The sequence below is a fragment of the Lepidochelys kempii genome, chromosome 2 (genome assembly GCF_965140285.1).
Source record: "Lepidochelys kempii isolate rLepKem1 chromosome 2, rLepKem1.hap1, whole genome shotgun sequence".
Classification (NCBI taxonomy): domain Eukaryota; kingdom Metazoa; phylum Chordata; order Testudines; family Cheloniidae; genus Lepidochelys; species Lepidochelys kempii.
In genome coordinates this window covers 265738387-265759644 of record NC_136381.1, presented here as the reverse complement: position 1 = coordinate 265759644, position 21258 = coordinate 265738387, and the positions used below count along the sequence as shown (strand labels likewise).

The 21258-nt window shown below is 45.6% G+C and overlaps 1 protein-coding gene across 1 annotated transcript in view; it reads left to right on the top strand.

The window, feature by feature from the left end:
- Window positions 1-21258, top strand: part of CCDC12 (coiled-coil domain containing 12) — a 78381-nt gene that overhangs the window by 39138 nt on the left and 17985 nt on the right. The window contains exon 2 of the mRNA XM_073334852.2: window positions 7465-7535. Within this exon, the coding sequence (XP_073190953.2) occupies window positions 7465-7535 (71 nt within the window). The remainder of the gene's footprint in view (window positions 1-7464; window positions 7536-21258) is intronic.

The window sequence follows — 21258 nt, the reverse complement described above, 5'->3', positions numbered from 1 at the left end:
TCCATCGCAGGGAAGATTCTTGCCTGGATGCTACTAAACCGCCTCCTCCCCCTTGCTGAGGAACTCCTCACTGAATCACAGCGTGGCTTCAGGTCATCCCGAGGCACAACTGACATGATCTTCGTGTCACGACAGATTCAGGAGTAGTGCAGAGAGCAACACCTGGAACTATTCATGGCATTCATTGACCTAACGAAGGCCTTTGTCTCTATAAACCGTGATGCCCTATGAAAGGTGCTGTGTAGGTTTGCCTGTCCACAGAAATTCATTTCCGCTATCAGATTACTCCATGATGGGATGACTGCCACCATTTTGTGCAACGGCTCAGAGACCGAATCATTCAGCATTCGCCCTGGTGTCAAGCAGGGCTTTGTCATTGCTCCAGCACTCTTCTCCATTTACGTTGTCGTGATCCTGATTCTCATTCGTGACTGCTTTCCTGATGCAATTGGGATTCAGTATTGTATGGATAGTCAACTCTTCAATCTTCAACGTCTGTCTGCAAACAAAATCTAAGATCACGAGAATTGGCATCACTGACTTCAGTATGAAAATGACTGTCATTCTTGCACACACACACAGGCCAACCTGCAAAGCACCCTAAATCTTTTTGCTGATGCCTATCACAACCTGGGTGTCTCTCTCAACATCAGGAAAACCAAGGTACTCTAGCAGCCCTCATCTGCACAAACTACTCTTCGTACTCCACAAATCACCATCAGTGGAGAACCCCTGGAAAATGTAGACCATTTTCTGTACCTTGGCAGCCATCTCTCCCAAACAGCCAGCACTGACACAGAAATTGAATATAGGATCTGCTTTGCCAGTGAATCATAGAATATCAGGGTTGGAAGGGACCTCAGGAGGTCATCTAGTCCAACCCCCTGCTCAAAGCAGGACCAATCCCCAACTAAATCATCCCAGCCAGGGCTTTCTCAAGCCTGACCTTAAAAACTTCTAAGGAAGGAGATTCCACCACCTCCCTAGGTAACGCATTCAAGTGTTTCACCACCCTCCTAGTGAAAAAGGTTTTCCTAATATCCAACGTAAACCTCCCCCACTGCAACTTGAGACCATTACTCCTTGTTCTGTCATCAGCTACCACTGAGAACAGTCTAGATCCATCCACTTTGGAACCCCCTTTCAGGTAGTTGAAAGCAGCTATCAAATCCCCCTCATTCTTCTCTTCCGTAGACTAAACAATCCCAGTTCCCTCAGCCTCTCCTCATAAGTCATGTGTTCCAGACTCCTAATCATTTTTGTTGCTCTCTGCTGGACGTTTTCCAATTTTTCCACACCCTTCTTGTAGCGTGGGCCCAAAACTGGACACAGTACTCCAGATGAGGCCTCACCAATGTCGAATAGAGGGGAATGATTACGTCCCTCGATCTGCTGGCAATGCCCCTATGTATACATCCCAAAATGCCATTGGCCTTCTTGGCAACAAGGGCACGCAACAAGGGCACATCCTTTGGAAGACTATTCCAATGAGTCTTCAATGTTAGGAATCTATAGACAGGTACCAAGATCTTGGTTTATAAGGCAGTTGTCATTCCCACCCTTCTCTGTGGGTGTGAGACCTGGGTAACCTTCCGAGAACGTCTCAAGCAGCTGGAGTGGTTCCAGCAGCGCTACCTCAGGAGGATTCTCAGGATCAGCTGTGAAGACCGACGCAGTAACATCAGGGTTCTCTCTGCAGCCAACATAGTATAGAAACACAGGTATAGAAGTATACAGGCACAGTATAGAAGCATAGGTCATGAAATACCAACTCCGCTGGGCTGGCCACTGTGTACATATGCCGACACTCTCCTTCCGAAGCAAGTACTCTTCTCTCAGTTAAGTCAGGGAAGAAGGGCTCGCGGAGGACAGCGGAAATGTTTCAAAGACATACTGAAAGTACATCTTAAAAAGGGAGACATCAACCCAAGAAACTGGGAGGACTTGGCGCAGAACAGAACCCAGTGGTGCCACACCATACACCAAGCCACAGCTCACTTTGAGGAGAACAGACGTGCTCATGAGACAGAGAAGCAACAAAGGAGGAAAGAAAGGGCACAACACTCTAGCCAACAACTCTGTCTCCTCCAAGATTACATCTGTCACTTCTGTGGGAAAATCTGCAGGGACGAATTGGGCTCCTCAGCCACTTAAATACTCACCAGGGAACCCCCTTGGCAGATGTCATCCTTGCATTGAGCGATAGCAGAAGAAGTCAAACCGCTACTTCAGCAAATGAACAAAGGTTGCATGCTGAGGGAAATACGCAGTTTCTTGGTGAGGAAGAATAGCTACAGTCAAATTGAATATTTTGTCAAGGATATCCTCCTTGTTTCAAAATCTTCTGGGAAAGCTCTAGCAAGAATACAAGGAATGTTAGAATTCATATAGAATAAGAAAAGAGAGAGTGCAGATACTTTACAGGTCCATTAAATAGGGTGAACTAGTTGTTCCAAATTTTACATGGTACTATCAAGCCAGCCAGCTCAAGCAAACACTGGGTCTTTATTGAACAGGAAAATTATGGCAATCTAAATATTGCTAGGATAGCACGGATTAAAACAAACCAAATCCACCTATGCATATGTCTTCGTGCAATCTGTGTAACTCAAGGGTGGCCAACCTGTGGTTCTTCAGAAGATAATATGCAGCTCCTTGTCTAGGCACCAACTCTCGGGCTGGAGCTACAGGCGCCAACTTTCCAATGTGCCGGGGGGTGCTCACTGCTCAACCCCTGGCTCTGCCACAGGCCCTGCCCCCTCCCCTGAGCCTGCTGTGCCCTCGCTCCTCCCCCTTTCCTCCAGAGTCTCCTGCACACCACAAAACAGCTGATGTGGAGGGAAGGGGAGGCAGTGATTGGTGGGGCTGCTGGTGGGTGGGAGACGCTGGGAACAGGGCAGGAGCTGATGCAGGGGCTGCTGACGTATTACTGTGGCTCTTTGGCAATGTACATTGATAAATTCTGGCTTCTTCTCAGGTTCAGGTTGGCCACACCTGATATAGATTCTTTAGCAAAGACTACTGTATGGGTTTGGGATAGAACCAGAGATAAGACGTTCCATTTCTTTGCTAATTACACCCATTGCAAATAATCCAAATCATACAGCAGAGTTTTAAACTTTTGGAGAGCAATGAAATTCATGTGTTTGGCCAGCTGTTCACCAAAGAACCTTTTCTAACTCATTTAGAAATCAAAACCTGCTTTAACTGGCCTACTCTCCTGTAGTCCCAGTACTTTCAAGTTAGGCATTATGTTTCCCAATTTCCTAGGAAACTTTTCCATAGAAAGCCAACTTTAGTAGAAATGATGGCTTCTTGTTGATTAGAAAATAAAAAATTATAACTAATTTATGTCAATCTTTGCTGATGACTTTCCTAACAAAGAAACATATTCACAAAGAAAAAAATTGGATAGATAAATTACCCCAGAGGAATTAGAGTAACAGCCGTGTTAGTCTGTATTCGCAAAAAGAAAAGGAGTACTTGTGGCACCTTAGAGACTAACCAATTTATTTGAGCATGAGCTTTCGTGAGCTACTGCTCACTTCATCGGATGCATGAAGTGAGCTGTAGCTCACGAAAGCTCATGCTCAAATAAATTGGTTAGTCTCTAAGGTGCCACAAGTACTCCTTTTCTTTTTCCCAGAGGAATTGGCTTTGATCTGTGGGGGAAAAAGCCAGCAACCTCAGTCTGTAGCAAAATAAAAGAAAATTCCTTAATATCTATTTCGGTGGTACCTCACATCAGTCAGGTTTAAAAAAATATAGTGTGTGAATTGGGATAAAAGTTGGTGAAATTGTGGTGAAAGAGGTACAGTGCACCTGTCCGGTTATTAGAGAATTTTGGGATGTGCTCCATAATGAAATATTATAAATTGTTGGATATTTATTACTGTGACCAGAGTCCCAGGGGAGCCAACTGAGGTCACTCAATTAGGGTGAGCTGCAAAGAATGGGGCAGACAATCCCCAAAGCTGGTGGATATGCCAATACTTAGATTTACCAAGCCAGAACAAAACAGCTTCTATACTACCTCACTGGTTACCAAGAAGCCAACAACACAGTTCCCTTAAAGTAACCCAGCCTTAGGCCTCCACCCAGACACCCAAGTCAAATATGATGAGGATTATTGAAAATCTTGTTTATCATAAAAGAAAGTTCTACCAATCCCTAAAGATTGGACACATTACCTCCCAGCTTAACGAATATTCCAGGTCTTACCCAAATACAAGCTTACAGCCAATTCTTCTTAACTAAACTAAAATTTATTAAAAAAGAAGAGAGAGTGAGTATTGGTTAAAAGATCAGTATACATACAGGCATGAGCTCAATTCTTGAGACTGAATTCACAGCAGAGATGGTGAGCTTTGTTGTTGCAAAGAGTTCTTTCAGAAATAGTTCATAGGTTATAGTCCAAATGTTTATATTCAGGGTGGTCCAGTCAGGACTGGGATCTCAGCCTTACGGCTTAAGCTTCCCTTGCATGAAGCATCAGGCAGGTCTGAGATAAAAAGGATTGGAACCCAAGGCATCTTTATACAGTTTGGAGTCCTTAGGCAAACAGTAGGCAATCATGGATACTTTGAAGTGGACCTGTTTCCTAAGTGTCATTGGTAATTAGCTACATGGATTTACATAAGGTAATTTATTCATTAGGCAGTCTATCAAACTTTTAGTGACATATAGACAATGACATTATTTCACCCAAGTTTCATCTAAATGTTACTATTCCCCTTTGATCTCTGAATTAATAGCTATAGTGACAGACAGGAACTGTCTGTTTACATGGCTAATAATTAAACAAGATATAAGTAAACACATACAATTAGTAAAAAGAAAAGGAGTACTAGCGGCACCTTAGAGACTAACCAATTTATTTGAGCATAAGCTTTCATGAGCTACAGCTCACTTCATCGGATGCATTCAGTGGAAAATACAGTGAGGAGATGATTTATAAACACACAGAACATGAAAAAATGGGTGTTGTCATACACATTGTAAGGAGAGTGATCACTTAAGATGAGCTATTACCAGCAGGAGAGTGGGGTGGGGAGGCGGAGGGGGAACCTTTTGTAGTGATAATCAAGGTGGGTCATTGCCAGCAGTTAACAGGAACGTTTGAGGAGCGGTGGGGGGAAATAAACATGGGGAAATAGTTTTACTTTGTGTAATGACACATCCACTCCCAGTGTCTATTCAAGCCTAAGTTAATTGTATCCAATTTGCAAATTAATTCAAATTCAGCACTCTCTCATTGGAGTCTGTTATTGAAGTCTTTTTGTTGTAATATTGCGACCTTTAGGTCTGTAATCGAGTGACCAGAGAGATTGAAGTGTTCTCCGACTGGTTTATGAATGTTATAATTCTTGACATCTGATCTGTGTCCATTTATTCTTTTACGTAGAGACTGTCCAGTTTGACCAATGTACATGGCAGAGGGGCATTGCTGGCACATGATGGCATATATCACATTGGTAGATGTGCAGGTGAATGAGCCTCTGATAGTGTAGCTGATGTGATTAGGCCCTATGATGGCGTCCCCTGAATAGATATGTGGACACAGTTGGCAACGGGTTTTGTTGCAAGGATAGGTTCCTGGGTTAGTGGTTCTGTTGTGTGGTGTGTGGTTGCTGTTGAGTATTTGCTTCAGGTTGGGGCGCTGTCTGTAGGCAAGGACTGGCCTGTCTCCCAAGATTTGTGAGAGTGATGGACAGGCCCAACAAAGAAAATAACAGAACGCCACTAGCCATCACCTTCAGCCCCCAACTAAACCTTCAGCTCTCCAACGCATCATCAAGGATCTACAACCTATCCTGAAGGACGAGCCATCACTCTCACAAATCTTGATTTGCATGATTTCAATTAGATAATGTCACAATTACCAAATGATTACCAAAAAGCCCAGGAGGATTACCAGATGATCGTTCGATAATCCTCCTGGCGGAATTGGTCAGGTTCAAAGAATTAATTTCACATCTGCTAATAGCCGCTAGGTTACTCATAGCGCCTCATTGAAGGGGGGGGAAAGCCCCACATTAAAGGAATGGCTCCAAAAAATATGGGCATTGTTATGGAAACAATAATGCATCAATATCATACTCAACAAAACAGAGGGGCCAATAAATACTTAGATGTTTGGTTACCATTTATTGATTTTTTAAAGTACATTCCCCTGCAAATAAATCCTAGCACACGAATCCAATTTTTTAATATTAAGGTTGATGGACATGGCTGGTTTGATAAATGAGTAGATTCAGTAGTTGCACTCACTACAATCACCAGAAAACACAGCATGGCTAGTGGAAGGTGACTCATTCTAATATGGTAACATCCTACTAAATAGAAGCATAGAATCTCAGGGTTGGAAGGGACCTCAGGAGGTCATCTAGTCCAACCCCCTGCTCAAAGCAGGACCAATCCCCAATTTTTGCCCCAAATGGCCCCCTCAAGGATTGAACTCTCAATCCTGGGTTTAGCAGGCCAATGCTCAAACCACTGAGCTATCCCTCCACCTGCACTGAGATTTGATTATTCCATTACTGTGTGATGTTTCTCTAAAAAAGATAAGCTCAGTGTTGTAATCATTAATGCTTTGTTTCTGATTTACGTAGTAATGATTTGTAAACCTGTTGGAACTTCCTACGTTGTTATTTTAAATGATAAAGAAGTCCACAGCTGCCTGGAGCCCTGTCTAAAAGCAGTGCACTCCCATTGTTGCTTTCACTGGTGTAGCTGACCCATTGCTAGCACACGTGGGATATGTTTCAGAAAGCAGGCTAGTGTAAACACAGCCTGGTTGTATGCTAGGGAATAATCCTGCACTCACAGGGAGATGGATGTAATCAGACTCTTCCTATCAACATGTAGCTCCCTTCAGATCCAGTCACTATCACTTCACTTATTGGCCAGAATAGAATTCAGCCTTCCCTCCTAGCCAGGGGAGCTCAGGATCCAAACTCAGATCTCCTCCCCAACCTTGTGACTTGGTGAAGCCGTACACAGCTGTTACCAGTTTACTGCATTGTCCTTTGCCCTACAATGCCCTACAATCAACATTACTCTGTTGTTTGAAACAAGGTTTCTACTGCAGACCAGGTCTCTGAGCTTAGAATTTACCGTGGCTTGCTGTTCGCTCACTGAATTGGCTTGGACAGCCAGAAATAAGGAGAATATTCGTGAATTTTCCTTGTCTTTGTTGCAAACTAGACACAGTGAAAATTGCAGCTATCTTTGCCTAAAAGCAAGTCAGATTTAAATTATTGAGAACACTGTTATGCATATCTGTCCTGTGTCCTCTCTTCAATGTGGCTCTGAAGTGAGCTGTAGCTCACGAAAACTTATGCTCAAATAAATTGGTTAGTCTCTAAGGTGCCACTAGTACTCCTTTTCTTTTTACTCCATTCTTTTGTTACTGTGCATAATTCTGGAAAGTAGAAGTTTGACAGAAACTTTTTCCTTTTCCAGAATAAGGACAATGGTGAACCTGAGAATAAGCACTTGAGAGAAGATGACGAAGAGGATGCCACCAAACACAAGTAATTTGTTTATTTTTCAGAGGGATGTCTCTGACTATGTGTTCTCTTTGTGCTGCTTTCCGTGGTTTGCTAATTAGGATCTTTCCTTGGCTTCCAGTGCCCAGATATCTTAGTGTGAATTTACTCTCTCTCAGTGAAGATTATCTGACATTGAGGGACTACAGTGAAAAACCACAGACAGTGTAGCCCTAGCAAAAAAGAAATTATCAGTAAGAAATTTTCAGTTTCAGACACTTTAGGAAATGCAAACAGCCCTTCTGTTTGGGAATAACTTTCTGGGTATGTCTACACACCAAAGGAAAACCCATGGCTCGCCAGTGCCTGCTGGCTCGGGTGCTGCGCTGTTTCATGGCTGTGTAGACTTCCGGGCTCCAGCTGGAGCCCTGGGACCCTCCCGCTTCACAGGGTCCTAGAGCTTGGGTGCCACCCTGAGTCCAGACATCTGCACAGCAGTGAAACAGCCCCACCGCCCAAGCCCTGCAAGCCCAAGTCAGTTGGCACGGGCCAACCATGGGTGTCTAGTTGCTGTGTAGACATACCCTTCGGGACTGACACACAAGGGGAAGGCCATCCCAAACAGAGGATTATCAGAATCTGAACACAATGTAGCCTTCTTCCATGGTTACGTCTTTGTCTTCTCCTGACATGCCTTAAACATGGAGTTATTTTTGGCACCCATGAGTGAAGGCCCAGAGGCCAAATGGGGCTCACATTAATTGTGGCCTGCTGCTGCGCTTTCCTTGTAACTACACGGTGTAAAGACAAAGTTGATCAACTACAGGCTTTTCTTGATGGCAAAATCCACTAACTCTGTCGTTGGTTTTGCCACCAATAAGTATTTGTAGGTCCCAACAGAGGACTCGGGGAGGGGGCGCTTTGAATTTAGTGCGATCAAGGGAGTTTTACGTTCTTCCTCACCATCTGGCAGTGCAGAAATCCCCCTGCTGGGGAGCTGCATTTGAACTGCTGCCTCTGCACATGAGCACTTGCTCAATGGTGCTGACAGGAGCAGAGTGACACTACTGTGTCCCTGGTCTATTTCAATTCTGCTGCGGAAGTGCGGTGTGCAAGGACCGCCCGGGTGTCATTCTGCACTGGGGCTGAGAGCGGCTCTTGGGATGGAACATGGCGAAGAGGCAGACTTGTGTATCAAACTGTTCTTGTACCTGAAAGGGTAGAGGGGCCCTGCAGAAGGTAAGTGAGCTGACAGGCCAAGAGTTGAAGGTATAGAGCTTGGTGAATAATGAATGAGCTGCTATTACTTTCCAGCCCTCTGCCACTTGATATACTGAGTGAGCGACAAGATGATGCAGCATATTGTGACGCTGTGACTAGACGTGTCAGACCTGTGGCATCTCTGCCATACGAGATGGCATTATTGTGCCATCAGTGATGCATTCTGACATCCACTCCCTGGTTTCTAATGATATTAATGTTCTCTTTGGAGAGCCCTAACAGTGACGTAAAAACAGCCTCTCTTGACTTTCAGCCCTATGGTTCCTCCCTTTTAAATGTTGATGTCTTGTCAGGCAGCGCAATGAGGTGCCAGAAGTCACATTGTTTCATACCAAACCTTCAGCCTGTGTACTTTGGAGTTGGCAAACCACCTTCTCCTCCAGGGACTATTGGAAACTCCTGTCATCTCCTGACCTTTGGCTGGTGCCATAAAGGCCAAAGGGGTTTTCCACTTGTGTATAGTGTCCGTGAAACTTCAGAGTAGCTGTACAAGAGAAGAAAGCTTTAAGTGTGACACCAGCTGCTCCCTGTCAGAAGTCCGTTTTGTATCAATGGGCCTAACTCTGCCCCTGGGTGCATGCTTGGGGCTAGGTCAGTGGGAGTCGCATGCTTTTGAAGGCACAATTTGTTGTAAAAAGAGTAAAGTTTGCTTTCTGTAGCTATTACGATCCAATAGATTGCAAGACCCTTGTGTGTGTCTCTCCAACTACTCTCTGTGTTGTCAGGATCCAAATGTAACTTTGCAAGGCAAATTAGAACAGTCTCTTCTCTGTAGTGGATGTTTGAATCTCAAATTCAGGTTTAAGTGTTCAGCTGATAGAGATATTAGCTTTGCAATTAAACTTCTTTGATGTACTTAAGAATTTCACTATTGGCTCACTCCTTTACCAGACAAATATTCTTTGGAATTCTTAGGAAACTGATACCTTGCTTTCATTCTAGATTTGCATCTTCCAGTAGTGTCTCTGAACTACCCCAGCCCCTTGAAACAGGGACTAGTGTATGTACTGCCATAGTGCTTGTGAGTCTGGCTCGTCAAGAAAGGTAGGCTGATCAGGTTGATCCTGAACTTGAGAAGCAGTAGTCTCTAGAAATCAACGCTTATGGGACAGCTGCTAGCTGTACCATAGTTAAGGTTGTAGGAGCATTTCTGTAGCACTGTAGAGGCTATGCAGCAGGCTAAGAAAAATCCTGTTGTCTGGAGTTGAAGACAACCAAAAACTTGATCCAGGCAAGTGAATTGTAATTGTCCACTAAATAATCTTATGACCTACACTTACACCCTGGATGTATTGTCTAACCAACGTGACTGACCTGAGTCTGAAAAAAGAGAACCGAGCCACCAGCTTTGGTTTCCTTGTGAAAACCATTGGAAGAAAATGATTTAGTTGCCTGCCTCCTCACCAAGCTTTGCTAAGCTCCTTCTGGCTGTCTTTGGCCAGGCGTACCTCCGGCTGCACTTGTGGTTGAGAGAGAGGATTACGTGATGCCAGTAGTGTAGCTACTGGCATGCTATGTGGCTGAATTAATAAATGCAAAGTAATGCACGTTGGACAGCATAATCCCAACGAAGCACACAAAATGATAGTGTCTAAATTAGCTGTAAACACTCCAAGAAAGAGTGGATAATTCTCTGAAAACATCGCCTCAATGAGCAGCAGTAGTTAAAAAAAAAAAAAAAAAAGGTAACAGTGTTAGGGGCCGTTAGGAAAGGGCTACATAATAAAACAGAAAATATCATCATGCCACTGTATAAATCCATGATATACATACACCTTGAGTACTGCATACAGTTCTGGTTGCCTCATCTGAAATAAGATACTTTAGAATTGGGAAAAGTACAGAGAAGAGCAGCAAAACTGATTCGGGGTCTGGAACCGCTTCCACAGGGAGAAATTAAAAAGACGGGGACTGTTCAGATTGGCAGAGAGATGACTAAGGAGGGATGTGAGAGAGGTCTATAAAACCATGACTGGTGGGGAGAAAGTGACTAGGGAAGTGTTATTTACCCCTTCACACAACACAAGAACCAGGGATCACCTGATGAAATTACTGGGAAGCAGGTCTAAAACAAACAAAAGGCAGTACTTCTTCACACAACACACAGTCAACCTCTGGAACTCATCGCCAGGGGATATTGTGAAGGCCAAACATTGTAACTGGGTTAAAAAAAGAATTAGATAAGTTCTTGGAGGATCGGTCCATCAATGGCTATTAGCCAAGATGGTCAGGGATACAACTCAGTGCTCTGGGTGTCCCTAAGCCTCTGACTGCCAGAAGCTGGGACTTGATGACAGGGGATGGATCACTTGTTAATTGACCTGTTCAGTTCATTTCCTTTGAAGCATCTGTCATTAGCCACCGTCGGAAGACAGGATTCTGGGCTAGATGGACCATTGGTCTGACAGTATGGTCGTTTTTATATACCACAAAGAATGTGGCAATTATCTTTTTGTTGAATAACTCTGTTTAAAATCCAGGTGATCATTAGATAAGTTGCTTTAAAGAGAATTTTTCTAGCCCATTGGATAACTGTTGCACATGTGCTACAAACCTTGGAGAACCTGAACCGAGAAGATGGTTCCCGGGCTACAAGGCATTCGCCTAGGACTTGGGTGACCCAGGTTCAAGTCCCTCCTTGTTCACAGACTTCCTTCCTTGTGACCTTGGGCAAGTCATTTAGTTTCTATGCCTCAGTTCCCCATCTATAAAATTGGAGATGACAGCACTGCCCTACCCACATGGGTGCTGTGTGGATAAATACATTAAAGATACTGAGGCACTCACGTGGTACTGGGGTCAGATGAATACCAAAAGGAAAAAGATACTTCTGCGTTAGTCTACAAATCCCACCACACTGACCCTCCTGGCTGGGACCATTCTGGAGTTGTCACTGTGGTTTAAATAGCACAGAAGACTTTTTTTAAAGCTACACATACAGTGCTTCAAACCCTGGTGAATTCTTGCTGGGTTTTCTTACCGTATTAATGGGGCTACTTTCAAGGAATCTCTTCTTTGTATATCCCTCAACGCAAGGATGATGTCTGCCAAAGGGGTTTATTGGCGGATTTTTAGGTGGCTGAGGTGCCCAATTCGTGCCCTGCAGATTTTCAGGTGTGGTCTTAGAGGAGACAGAGTTGTTGGCTGGAGTGTTGGGCCCTTTCTTTCCTCCTTTGTCACTTCTCTGTCTCATGAGCACGTCTGTTCTCCTCGAAGTGGGCTGTGGCGTGGTGCATGGTGCATATTCCCAAGGACGGCTGGGATCTCAAGATTGCATCTGTAAAGCCAAAATGCAACATTTTACAGAGGCACCGTTGTTCACACTTGACAGAGCAACGATTCTGCCGATCTTGAAGACAAGCACAGTGCACACAATAGCACAAACTGCCTGTCTCAAGGCAAGTGCACATAACCCACAAGAGCCCCAAAATGGTGAGTAACCACAGGGGCAGGGGGGACTGATTGTTCCAGGGCCATATTGTCCTCTGGGATTCTGTGCCTTGGGGAGAGCCAACAGCTGCAGGGGGCCCCTATACTCACTGTCCCCACGTTTTCCACAGGCTGAGTTCGTCCTGGAAGATATCTGGCTGCTGAGGGTGACCTGGGAAGCAAGGGAGGGTCTTCTGCAACAATGCGGCTTCTGCCCTGGCCCTTATGCGGCTTGCCTGTGTGCAGCAATGGTCTCTCTCTCTCTCCCCCCATCCCCATGGCACAGTGGCGAGCATATGTTACCCTTACTGGGACAAGGAGCACAGTGGCTCTGCCAGGGAACCTACGCAAGCGGATTACCCAGCTTCTGCATGACACCTTCGATGAGATTACTGAGGCCGATTACTGCCATGTGAGAGAGCATGTCAATGGCCTATTCTGCATCTAGGCATGCACGCAGCCCTAACCCTTCCTTTTTTCTGCAACCCTTCTTGCCACAACAGCCCGCACCCAACAACTCCCTTCTCAAAATTAAAAGCTGCTTACTGGGCACCTCCTCTGCTGTTTGTTCTTCCCCAAGCACCGTCCGCTGCGACTGGCTACCTTCCTCCTACCTTCCTCCACTCCTGGCTGCATGCACCCGGCCATCCTCTGGCTCTGCCCCCCCCCCCCACCTCCTTGGCACCCTTGCTCCTGCTTTCCTCCTCTTGCCTTGTTGCACTCTGGGCTGCCACAGCCTCTCAAGTGTCCATGGTGCTCTTTGGCATGGAGGTGGGGTCGCCCCCAGTATCTCGTCCAGCTCTTTGTAGAACTGGCAGGTCGTGGGGGCAGCACCGGAGTGGCGGTTTGCCTCCCGCACTTTGTGGTACGCTTTCTACAGCTCCTTCACTTTAACCCTGCACTGCACCTCGGTCATGGCCCCTTTCTATCACGGCCCTTGATATCTGCCCGTAGGTATCGTAATTCCTAGGGCTGGAGCGCAGCTGGGATTGGACAGTTTCCTCCCTCCAAGCGCTGATGAGGTCTAGCACCTCGCCATTACTCCATACTGGGGATCGCCTGGCGCGTGGAGGCATGGTCACATGGAAAGATGCGCTGAGAGCACTTCACGCCTGGCTGAGCAAACAGGAAGGGGACTTTCAAAATTCCCAGAGAATTTAAAGGGCAGGTCTGACGGTTGGTCCCCTGAGGGCAGGGCAGTAGACTTCAAAGTGATGGCCAGAGTGGCTAGAACAGGCATTGAGAGACACGTCCTGGAGGCCGATCAGAGCACTTTAATAGACCAAGACGTCCACACTGGCGCTGCGGCGCTCCAGCTGGGGTGCAGCAAGCTCTATGCTTCTCATGGAGGTGGATTGCCAGGGGCGCTCCAGCCCCGGAGTCCAGGCGCTCTACAAGCCTTGCCAGTGTGAACACCTCAGGAGTTAGGATGCCCGGGTCTGATTTAATGCGCGCCAACTCGCAAGTGTAGCCAAGACCTAAGAAACCTATTTCTCCTCTCTCCTCAAGCTTTTGTGCTGCAAGATACCACCACAAAAGTGAGTGCTGAATAGGCCTCTATACAAAAGTGTCAAACCCATGGCAATTCTTGCTCCCATGCATCTTTAATCACCAAACTTGACTCTGGTGATTCACCTTGAACATAGTGGCAAGGAACTTGTGTGTTTTATTTCCCACTTTCTCCAGACTGTTGATCAGGAAACAGTGAGGATCAATTGTGTGCTGTCACTCACGTGGTCAATGTCCTGCAATTGCAAAGGATGGGTGTGGGTGGGGACTTTGGCCCTTCCTATCTATCACTTTCTGTGATTTGGAGAAAGCAGAAGGTAGGGGCTGTTCTTGCAACTATTGATCTAATGCCTCAGATTTCCATAAACTATCATTCACTGATGATTTAAATCTCCACCCCATGAAGGAAATGCTCTGAGCTTGGAAATTATACTGCAGTTCTGCAAACTGGGCTTGTGGCTCGTCAGGAATGTCAAAGAATGCATGGCGGGGAGGAGAGTGAAAGGAGTGACCTGTGACTTAACCAGACATGCTAGCAATTAAACTTCACAAGTCTGTAATTAATCTGCTGCTGGCATTTCAGCACTTAGTCATCCTTAAGAATTACAACTCCCCACAGTGCTGCTTGCACAGAATTATTTCCTGGGAGGAGTTTCAGGAAGCCAGGGCTGTGAACGTGCCCTCTCCCCTGGTTTATGGCAGGATGTCATGAGTCAGGTCAAAACAACCAGTCTTCAGATTCCGTACGCAAAAAATAAGATGGCAAACCTGCCTAGCAATAGATTGGAAAGGAGGAACAACAAGGCAATACCAGGAACAACTTCTATGCAAATACGGTTCCTTTGTGCTTTGGAAGGTGGTACCTATTTCTTGACTATTGGAGTTACTTTTCTACAGGGGAGACCACTGTTACTATATGCAGGGGTAACATCTGACCGTTAATGATGGTATGTGTTTGTTACCCCTGTGGACACATTGTTAGTGATCGGTTGTCCTGGTAGTGAGAGTTGAGCCTGTTAATGTCATCCTGACGTGGCCTAGTGTGGGGTCCTTGACTGATATCTTGACATCATCTTCGTCCTTTCGTTGCCAGGGTCCGAGCATGTGCCGCCTCCACAGTGCTCCCACCTGCTGCCGTTCCTGGAAGTGAGGACAGACTCCAGTCTAAATTCCACTTACGCAGTTGTCCCAGTGCCTGAGTGGCTAGATAGGGGGATAAAAAGCAGCTGACTCTTCCCAACCTGGGTAAAACCAAAGTGAGGCTGGCAAAGAGGAGAAGCATTTTTAGGAACTGTCAGGAGCTTTGATCCCTCCCTCTGAGGATGCCTATCCTCTGGTGGTCAAGGTGGGGTTTGGCCTTCATGTCCTACAGGATTCAGTGCTACTCCTTGATGCCCCAATAGCAGTAACCAGCCGTGCTGCTTCACTTTTGAGGCTAGCCGGATGTGCCCCCTTCCCTCAGCTGAGCACCGAGTCCTAGCGATACAGGCCTCCGTCCAGGAGAGATTATTGCAACAGGCTCTACCTGGGTTTTATGGCTAAGGCCCCACAGAAGTATTAGCTGGTCCGACACACAGTATGTCACCTGCTAAACAGAGGCTGACTGCACATTGCGCTGGTTCTTCACACTGTATTAGTTCCCTGTGCAATTCCAAACCTGTCCTTGCTGTGCCAAGGCAGTCTTTCTTAGAGCCCTCTCCCCACCATCCACCATGACAGCTGCGATCAGCAGGGACAATGCAGCTGTAAGACCCTAGTGTGAAAGCATTCTCGGCCAGCACTGCAAATTCTTGACAGCAGACTCTTGGCTATCGCATTCCCTAGCAGCACAGTTCATGATCTGCCGGTCTTGTCACGGCTGGGGTGCTACTCGAGTTCCACGGCAGCAGTCTCTTTGCACAGAGGTTCCCTCCATGCCTGCAGAATGGTTGGTAGCATGTGTCTGAGACAACCAAGCAACGAAGCTGTTGTAAGGGATGGAGGATATATGATCCTTTTCAGATGTGGTCCTTTTCAGTTATGTGATTCATAACTTGGGAATATGGCCCCTAGATGCAGTGCTGATTGCATGCGTTAGTGAGGGTCAGGTTTTGGATTTTGTCTATCAGGGCAGCTCATTCTGTTGTGCCATGAAGCTGCCAGGCTGGCTCCAGTTTTTGCCATTCTTTGGATAGTTCTAAATCTGTTTGGTAATTGGTGGTTAGATTATTTGTATCCAGTTGGAATGTGCTCAGTAATCTGGCCAGGCATCATGTGGCACCTTGGTGGACACGTGGCACCTGCATGTGCTTGAAGCTCTTCTACTTCAGCCGTGTGCAGCAGCAGTATCCAGAAATGGCCATCTCCCCCTTGCTCACGTGGTCTTGAGGAGTCCCTCTTGAGAAACTAGACACCTCTCTAGCCTGTGGTGTTTTGGGGTCTGGCAGGCTAATGATGTGTTTGTTTTTTTTTTGACATTCCACAGGTGCCTAAAGGAGCCCTAGACAGAAGCTTGGGGAAGAGAGAATGTGCTTCAACACGCTCAGTTATTTTAGTGAAAGCAGCCAACCTGCAATGCATGGCAACACACTGGTTCTGAAGTTAAATTGTCTTCGAGAAGGAGGCGATGGGAAGCTACTCTTCCCTCTCTTTGTTTCTCGTTCCTTTTCTGCCCTTCGTTGATTAAGGAATCCAGGCATGACAGGAAAGAACTGCACCATTGTAAGCAGACAGTAGTTTCTGGACTTCTGTGTTAGCAGGTCCTTTAGAGATACATCTGCCTCCTGCCCCGGGAGGTGGTAATGTGGTATAGCTCTTCTCTTTGTGATTGGACAAGAGGTGATCTCAGCCAGAGGAGAGATCTTTTATTTTATTTTTAATGGTGGTGTAATATACTTTCAGAAAAAAATTCTTGGTTGCTATGTCAACAACAGAGCAAATACAGCAAATTCCCTGCATGAGAATATAAAAGGTGATAGAGTAGCTTGAAAATGTAAGAACCCTTCATTCCAAGCCAGTCCACTGAGAATGAGGGTCAAGGATGGATGGATGGCTGCTAGACCCAGAAATACCAAAGGAAGTAGATGGTGGTAGATATGAAAGTGTAATCTTGAAAACGATGTGGGAAATGGGTTATAAAATCAGGCTGAACGGGAAAGTTCAGTAACAGGTAGGGAGGAAAATCTTGGCACCTTCCATGCTACGACCTACAAACAGCACCCCAAGAGATAGTAACATAGTATTCCTATTTTATACATGGGTAAGCTGAACCACAGAGAGGTAAATTGACTTGCCCAAGATCACACAGCAGGTTAGTGTTGAAACTGTCTGTAGAAATAGACAAAAGCAGAAAAATTCAAGACTGTAAGGTTACAAATTCTTCTTTCAGAAATACAGAAATCTTTGTCCAAATGCCATTGACGTATTAAACAACTGTGCCTGTAAAGGTTCAAATCGGAAGTGTAAAAAAAAAAAAAAAAAAAAAGTGGGGTTTAAAGAGACTCCAGGAGAACCAGGTAAAGAGATCAAGGCAACTTCCATAATTTCTTTACGTGTTGAAGCAGAGAGTCTGTGTGTGTGACTGTGGGCTACCTAGACCAGGGGTTCTCAACCTTTTGCTTTCTGAGACACGCACCCCCTCTCTACCCCCCCCCGCCAACATGCTATAGAAACTTCATGGCCCACCTGTGCCACAGTAGCTGGCTTTCGGCATATAAAAGCCAGGGCTGGCGTTAGGGGTAGCAAGCAGGGCAATGGCCTGGGGCCCCATGCCCCAGGGGTGACCACGAAGCTACATTGCTCAGGCTCAGGGACCTGGGCTTCAGCCCCATGCGATGGGGCTTCGGCTTTCTGCCCTGGGCCCCAGCGAGTCTAATGCTGGCCCTGCTTGGAGCCCCCCTTGAAACCTGCTTGAGGCCTGGACCCCTGGTTGAGAGCTACTGGCCTAGACCAGCCAGAGATAAGTGATCGTTGAAATACCAGAGGAGTATTCTTTTATATCAGTCTCTGTTTAGAGGACAATGAGGAGTTTCCATTTCAAGGGCACTTTTTTTAAAGCAAATTGGAGTGGCTATAACAGAAATTGAAGACTATAAAAATGAAGCTACCGAGCAGCTTGGGAAGTTAAAGTGCGGTGAATAATCAAAACCAGATGGTACTTCTCTGAGGCTTCTGACGGAAATGACCTGAAACAGCTGAGATACTTAGGAGGACATGCAGGACTTCCTTAAACATAGCAACTGTTTCCCAAGAACAGAAAGCCACTAACATGGCACTTGTGCTTCAAAATAGGAGACAGCTGGCATCTTGAGCATTATGAACCATTGAGCTTTGGCTGTGGCTTGGGGCAGCCGATGCACCATCTTGTTTGTAGTCTTTAGCTGGCACCTAGAGCAGTAAGACTTGAGGGAGTGAGTGTGTGGAAAGAATCTAGAAATGTCTAAAGTTTTGTGAGCTTTCAGAATTGGAGGAAGATGGGTGGTTGGCAGGAAGACGAGCCAGTGGGGGATGGCTTCTAAACTACGCAGGAGCAGCGCCCTTGCAATATTTAGAAGGTCGAAATAACTGCTACCTCATGGCACGCAACACTCAACGCCGTTAGAGTGAAAAGCAAACAAACTGGAGAAAGCACTTTGTAAGTATCCTCTGTTTGCATCAAGCTAGTCCTTCACATCTTATAGGAATTACTCTTCAAACTCTGTATTGGTTGCAAATGCCAACTGCGTTTTTGCGGATCAGTTCCAAGTACCAGCTGCATCACACCTGGGTGATGCTCGATTGATGCCTCAAAATGAGGTTTTGACCCCCTAAGGAAATTCTTCCCCAGTGGAGGTGCCAGTAGAACCAGTGCTAGATGTAGGGACTTGTAGTGGAAAGTTGGTCTGAGGCTTAACTGCGGTTCCATGACTCTGCTCTGTAGTGCAGATAAATGTAATGGGCATATTTGTTGCCTGTAACCAAGTGATCTAGACCTGTGCTTTCAGAAATACCATGCCATGTGCTATTGCCCCATTAATTACTGTGCTGGTCATTTGGATGCTCAATTACTGCAGTTGCGCATGCAGTCGTCGTAGCTCCCCTGTGCATTCCCAAATGTGGGGTTTATGAAGTCGTGAGGTAAGAAGCTGTGTTCTCCGGATAATGCTGTATTTCTGTTGAACTACAAAACCATTTGTACAAAAAATGGTAAAATATTAAAAACAGAGATGTAATTAAAAGGACAGTACTTCACTGTGGATTCTATTAGACCCTAGGTGACAGTCGTGCCGTAAATTCAGTAAGAGCTTGCCTTACCCAGCTGCACCTTGTTTGGTGTGAGTGATGGAGGCCCTGGGCCAGTCTTGCTGATACGCCTCCACTCTGGTACTAAGGTGTCTTATGTTGTATCTGAGAAATACGTGATCACATTTATTAAATGTATCCCAGTGCATGGGCCTATGGGGGAAGGGGTAAAGATAAGGAGATTCATTCAGTCTAAACATCCTTATTGTCTGACTTTGATTCCTTAACACTGCAGCCTTAACATTGCATTAACAGGGTTTTCTTTTTTTAGTGACTGGCAGAATGAATGATAACTTTTTTCTAGCATCTAAATGGCCATGTAGCATTGCTGGGTGCTCTTAAACCGGTGTTACCTTTTACCCCAGAAGAGGCTGCAGTTCATTGGAGTGCCTCCTAAATATAGGGCGTGATCCAAATCCCACTGACGTCAGTGGGCGTCTTTCTGTTGACTTCAGCCAGATTTGGATCAAACTCGTAGTCTGTGAAGTGCTTTGTGATCTGTTTTTGGGGATGAAAGAGTGCTAGAGAAATCAGTTACCTTGACTTTGCTCTCTCCAGCCTCTGTAAGCCTTTGCTTTTCAAGGTAGCCCATTAAATCCCACCTCTCCTAGTCTATTAATTTCCTACAATAAATTACTAGGTTTGATTTGTTTCAGAGTAACAGCCGTGTTAGTCTGTATTCGCAAAAAGAAAAGGAGTACTTGTGGCACCTTAGAGACTAACCAATTTATTAGAGCATAAGCTTTCGTGAGCTACAGCTCACTTCATCAGATGCATATTGTGGAAACTGCAGCAGACTTTATATATACAGAGAGAATGTCACCTTCAGCCCCCAACTAAAACCCCTCCAACGCATTATTAAGGATCTACAACCTATCCTAAAGGATGACCCAACACTCTCACAAATCTTGGGAGACAGGCCAGTCCTTGCTTACAGACAGCCCCGCAACCTGAAGCAAATACTCACCAACAACCACATACCACACAACAGAACCACTAACCCAGGAACTTATCCTTGCAACAAAGCCCATTGCCAATTGTGCCCACATATCTATTCAGGGGACACCATCACAGGGCCTAATAACATCAGCCACACTATCAGAGGCTCGTTCACCTGCACATCCACCAATGTGATATATGCCATCATGTGCCAGCAATGCCCCTCTGCCATGTACATTGGTCAAACTGGACAGTCTCTACGTAAAAGAATAAATGGACACAAATCAGATGTCAAGAATTATAACATTCATAAACCAGTCGGAGAACACTTCAATCTCTCTGGTCACGCAATCACAGACATGAAGGTCGCTATCTTAAAACAAAAAAAACTTCAAATCCAGACTCCAGCGAGAAACTGCTGAATTGGAATTCATTTGCAAATTGGATACTATTAATTTAGGCTTAAATAGAGACTTGGAGTGGCTAAGTCATTATGCAGGGTAGCCTGTTTCCTCTTGTTTTTTCCTTACCCCCCCCCCCAGATGTTCTGGTTTAACTTGGATTTAAACTTGAAGAGTGGTCAGTTTGGATGAGCTATTACCAGCAGGAGAGTGAGTTTGTGTGTGTATGGGGGTGGGGGGGATGTGAGAAAACCTGGATTTGTGCAGGAAATAGCCCAACTTGATTGTCATGCACATTGTGTAAAGAGTTGTCACTTTGGATGGGCTATCACCAGCAGGAGAGTGAATTTGTGTGGGGGGGTGGAGGGTGAGAAAACCTGGATTTGTGCTGGAAATGGCCCACCTGATGATCACTTTAGATAAGCTATTACCAGCAGGACAGTGGGGTGGGAGGAGGTATTGGTTCATATTCTCTCTGTATATATAAAGTCTGCTGCAGTTTCCACGATATGCATCTGATGAAGTGAGCTGTAGCTCACGAAAGCTTATGCTCTAATAAATGTGTTGGTCTCTAAGGTGCCACAAGTACTCCTATTCTTTTTGCGGATACAGACTAACACGGCTGCTACTCTGAAACCTAGGTTTGATTTGGCATCACGCTACCTCTTTGCCGTAAAACATTACAGATCATCAACAAGGAGCCACGAGGTGAGGGTGGGCAAGAAGTCGGAGAGTGGGAAAGACTAACATAAACCAGCTCTGTCTCTTCCTGATGAGCGCTGGAGCCTTGGGGATTAAGTCCATAATCCATGAGCACTTCTGGGAGGCAGCTGCCAGGAACAGTGGGCACTGATAATTACAGGAGGCAGGTGCGTGGCATTGTCTTACATTGAACAATTAAAGGGATCCTTTTTTGTTTGTTTCAAACAGTTGTGAGTGAATTTAGTGAG